Source organism: Barbus barbus (assembly GCF_936440315.1).
Source record: "Barbus barbus genome assembly, chromosome: 21".
Taxonomy (NCBI): domain Eukaryota; kingdom Metazoa; phylum Chordata; class Actinopteri; order Cypriniformes; family Cyprinidae; genus Barbus; species Barbus barbus.
Genome location: NC_136749.1, coordinates 26603519 through 26607824, shown reverse-complemented (window position 1 = coordinate 26607824; position 4306 = coordinate 26603519). Strand labels below are relative to the sequence as shown.

Here is a 4306-nt window from a genome sequence, read left to right as displayed (position 1 = left end):
ATTAGAATATTACATAAAGATCATGTTCCATGAAGATATTCTGCAAATACCCTACCGTAAATATATAAAAACTTCATTTTTGATTAGTAATATGCATTGCTAAAAACTTAATTTTGACAACTTTAAAGGCGATTTTCTCAATATTTTAATCTTTTTGCATCCTGATTCCAGATTTTCAAATAGTTGTATCTCAGCCAAATATTGTTCTAACAAACCATACATCAATGGAAAGCTTATTTATTCAACTTTCAGATTATGTATGAATCTTAATTTTTTTTTTTTATTCGACCCTTACGACTGGTTTTGTGGTCCAGGATCACATATTAAGATTTATTTTAATCTTAATAACATATGAAAGAGTTATTTTAAATTACAATAATATTTCACAACATTACTGTTTTACTGTATTTTTGGTAAATGCAACATTGTTGTGCACAAGAGACTTCTTTTAAAAACATTTAAAAAATCTAATAAAATCTTACTAACCCCAAACTTTTGAATGGTAGTGTACATCAACATTTAATACTAATCTCGTTCTCTAACACATAGATTATTCTTTAGATTTTGTTTTATGCATGTTCATAACAAAATTCCCTCATTATCAGTATTTACCAAGTATCACTAAAAAAAAATTATGGATGCAAAATAAACCAATTATTATTACAATGCATAACCCTGACACAAAGAGAAAGTTAATTTTTCCATAATGACTGGGTGAGTGTACTTTACATGAATACTTACCATACAAATAAAGAATAGACATGCAATATTCATTTGAGAATGCGAGAAGTACATAGTGTGATACGAGAGGCATGAAACTAGCACTGCAATATAGGAAATTGCTCTCGCGACAACAGTTGATTATACAGTTTAGTGATTATTATATAAATATATTTGACTAAAATGCTACAACTGACCAACTTGAATTTTCTAGAGAGTTGTGCAATAAATTAAGTTGACATAAGAAATCAAGTTCTGTGCCAAATCATATGTAGTAATTAACTGTCAGATGTGCTGATTAAGTAAAAAAAAAAAATAGAATAGAAAAATAGAACAGAATAAGGTATATGCACACTTGGATTTGGTGCGATGATTCTACTCTACTCTTGTTAATTAGGTGGATTTTTGTGACCCTGGAGCACAAAACCAGTCATAAGTAGCACGGGTATATTGTAGCAATAGCCAAAAATACATTGTATGGGTCAAAATTATTGATTTTTATTTTCTACTAAAAATCATTAGGATATTAAGTAAAGATCATGTTCCATGAAGATATTTAGTAAATTTCCTACCATAAATATATCACAACTTAATTGCTGATTAGTAATATGCATTGCTAAGAACTTCATTTGGATGACTTTAAAGGTGATTTTCTCAATATTTAGATTTTTTTGCACCCTCAGATTCCAGATTTTCAAATAGTTGTATCTCAGCAAAATATTGTCCTTTCCTATCAAACCATACATCAATGGAAAGCTTATTTATTCAGCTTTCAGGTGATGTATACATCTGAATTTCAAATAATTTACCCTTATGACTGGTTTTGTGGTCCAGGGTCACATATAACAGATTGACATTCGATATCTAATTGGGTTCTCCTGTCATGGCAGATCTGTTTCTCTGCATATCACCTACCTACCATATTTCCTATAATAATTAGGTATTAGATTATAAAAGTTGACATAAGGATTGTGAGCCTACATATTATATTTGTTGCTTTAAAGAATCATTTTAACATTGCTTTGCCAAACAAATAACTTCTTTCAGATGTGTTTAATGTGGAGGAGCCACTAACATTGACGCCTGATCCAATTCTGGAGGTGTCAGACATCGAATTTGTTTTGCCACAAATGAAGCTCTGCTTATATTCAATTACATAACCAGAAGTGATTTTCAAGTGGAAAAGGCACCACTAAACAGATGCCATGTTATACAGACACAGGTGCACTCTGATGATCTGTTGCCCTCTAGTGGTACCGTTTCTGTACAGACACTAGAGATGTGAGAAGATACAATCCAGTTATAGAAGCCAGAAGGATAAAATTGCCACTCTAGAACACTTCATTCTGATTGGCCAGGGGTCAAATTTGTATAAAATAATGACTGTCCATAGCAACACTGCTCATCTTCTGTTTCTACAAGCAAGATTTTGACCTCAGCATCATCAAATTAGGAAATATTATTTTTTTTGGGCAAATCAGCAGAAATATTTTTTCAAGATGCAGGACTGTGCTATACATTATTTCCTAAAAGTTTGAATTAATTTTTAAATAAAAAAAATAAGATATTTTACTACTTTGGTGATAATTTTAATCCCATGTGATAAAACGAGAAGCACTTCTTTCTGATGTAAATGAAGCAGAAATCACATTTTATTATTGTACTTAACCAGTCCAAGACAATAACGTTTGTATGAAGTCAATTAAATATCCCGCTCAGCTCCAGATGAGAAATATGCATGAAGCAAATGTGCAAAAATCCAACTGATAAAACTTCATATTTGATTAGTATAATTTTAAATACCCATCAACACTAAGATTTTGTCGGTCAGTCTCGACTCGCCTTCATTTTCTCAGCCATCGTGTTATCATGCTTGGATCCTCCCATGCACGGGGGGCTTTTGGCTAGGCTGGGGTTGTTGCTCCACTGTTGGGGCGTCTTAGCCTGGATGGCGAGGGCATGAACGCAGGTGCTAAGCTCTTCCCGCAGGGTCTCGTTTACAAGCCGATGACGCTGCAAGAGCAAAAGACCCTCAAACTGAGGACTCACCACCAGAACTCTGAAGTGGGACTCTGAACCAGCGGGTACGGCGTGCATGTGACTCTCGTTCAGGACCTCCAGGTGCTCAGGTTTGAGGGCCTGGGCCAGTTTGGTCCGTATTGTGGTCTCCACAGGACCCATGTGGGGCCGGTGATGGGTCAGCTGTCTGGTTAAGGTAAGGGTGCAGGTGGAGGGACGCAGGCAGCGGAGAGCACTGGACAGCATCAGGTACAGAAGAGAACAGCTGCAGGAAAACATCAAAGATCAGTGAGAAATTTCTGTCAAGGAGTGATTTGACAAGGCTGTCATTTGGCAACCTAAAAACAATTTTTCTTCTTAAGGACTTATTCTGTAATATACTGAATAATACACATGACATGCAAGTCTATAATAAAGAGAAAAATCTGCCAATTCTATTCTTGTTTTATATTTTTATTTATATCTTTTAAAAACATATTTTTTTTTTTAGTATTTCTATAAAAAGCTACACCAGACTCTCAGAAATATGCATTGTTCAACTTAAACATTTAAACTTGATTATTTAAAAACTTTATTAAATTAAAGAGCTAAATTTAGCTATTTCTCAGTAAAGAGTATTATATTTTATCACGGATTTCTGTGATTTTATCAAAAAGGATGGATATCTATGTTTATGTTGATAGATAGATAGATAGATAGATAGATAGATAGATAGATAGATAGATAGATAGATAGATAGATAGATAAAAGTTTGGAAATTATTTTTTATTAAAGGTATAGTTCAAAGTTTCAAGTAATTTAGAAAGTTAATGCATTACTTTTTCAGCTTTTGGTAGGGGTTTTACTAAAGGTGATATTGATGATACCTCTGTAGATAAGGACACAAGAACACACTTTAGACTGATTAACAATTAAAATAACACTCCTAACATTTCCAGACTGCTTTGTTTGATTATAAAAACGAAAACAATGAAGAAAAACTTGAATATTTTTATTTATTTACAGTTTTTCATATAAAAAGTTAGAGAACTATCCGAGAAACACTAGCAAAAATAGCAATATGTAAATAATTTAAAATTCACAAACATGCTCAATTAATTGTTAAAGAAACTAGGACATGAACATTTACTCCACAGCAGCCATGAAGCAAATGATAGAACTCATGTCTATTTATCGCTGTTGCTATATGCTGAATAAATATATTTATAAAACATCCAGAAAGGTGTCATATTCTAGATTTGCCTTCATCGCTGCTCTTTAAAGTCTAATTTCTTGCACAGGTTTACATAAGCAAACAGCGCAATGACAAGTGATGAAATCTCGAAATCATTTCTCTCACCTTTCGTCTCCGGTGTGTTGTTTTTGTTTTATACACACAGGAAGTGATTCATGCACATCCTCCATCACTGTTTGGAAATGGCATTACTGCCGCCTAACGGAGGGACAGAAAGCTGCTTCAGAGACATGAGGGTAACTCTATTTTGGTTACACTTTACATAGCCTAGTTTTCAGACAACGCAACACCTCAAAATTCGGCTACAAGTCAGTAAAGTTAGTCAGAGCGCGC

At 33.6% G+C, this 4306-nt stretch overlaps 1 protein-coding gene across 2 annotated transcripts; it reads right to left on the bottom strand.

Annotated features, from left to right (window-relative positions):
* Positions 1–285: 285 nt before the first annotated feature.
* LOC306887076 (bolA-like protein 1) lies at positions 286–4306 on the bottom strand. 2 transcript variants are annotated; one of them, XM_079444560.1, is made up of 3 exons: positions 4079–4306; positions 3558–3607; positions 286–3004 (listed from the first exon to the last, which is right to left on the bottom strand). In XM_079444560.1, exon 3 carries the CDS (start codon positions 2983–2985, stop codon positions 2548–2550), a length of 438 nt encoding a protein of 145 aa, XP_079300686.1. In that variant the 5' UTR covers positions 2986–3004; positions 3558–3607; positions 4079–4306; the 3' UTR covers positions 286–2547. The 2 variants fall into 2 exon arrangements, with proteins under 2 accessions (XP_079300686.1, XP_079300685.1); XM_079444559.1 differs by lacking the exon at positions 3558–3607.

What these genes read in the sequence shown, in the direction of transcription:
- LOC306887076 (XM_079444559.1), bottom strand. Translation starts at nt 4,143, where the DNA reads ATGGAGGATGTGCATGAATCACTTCCTGTGTGTATAAAACAAAAACAA. An exon ending in CAACACACCGGAGACGAAAG is followed by an intron (nt 3,005 to 4,078) that starts GTGAGAGAAATG and finishes GTTTTCCTGCAG; the next exon opens with CTGTTCTCTTCTGTACCTGA.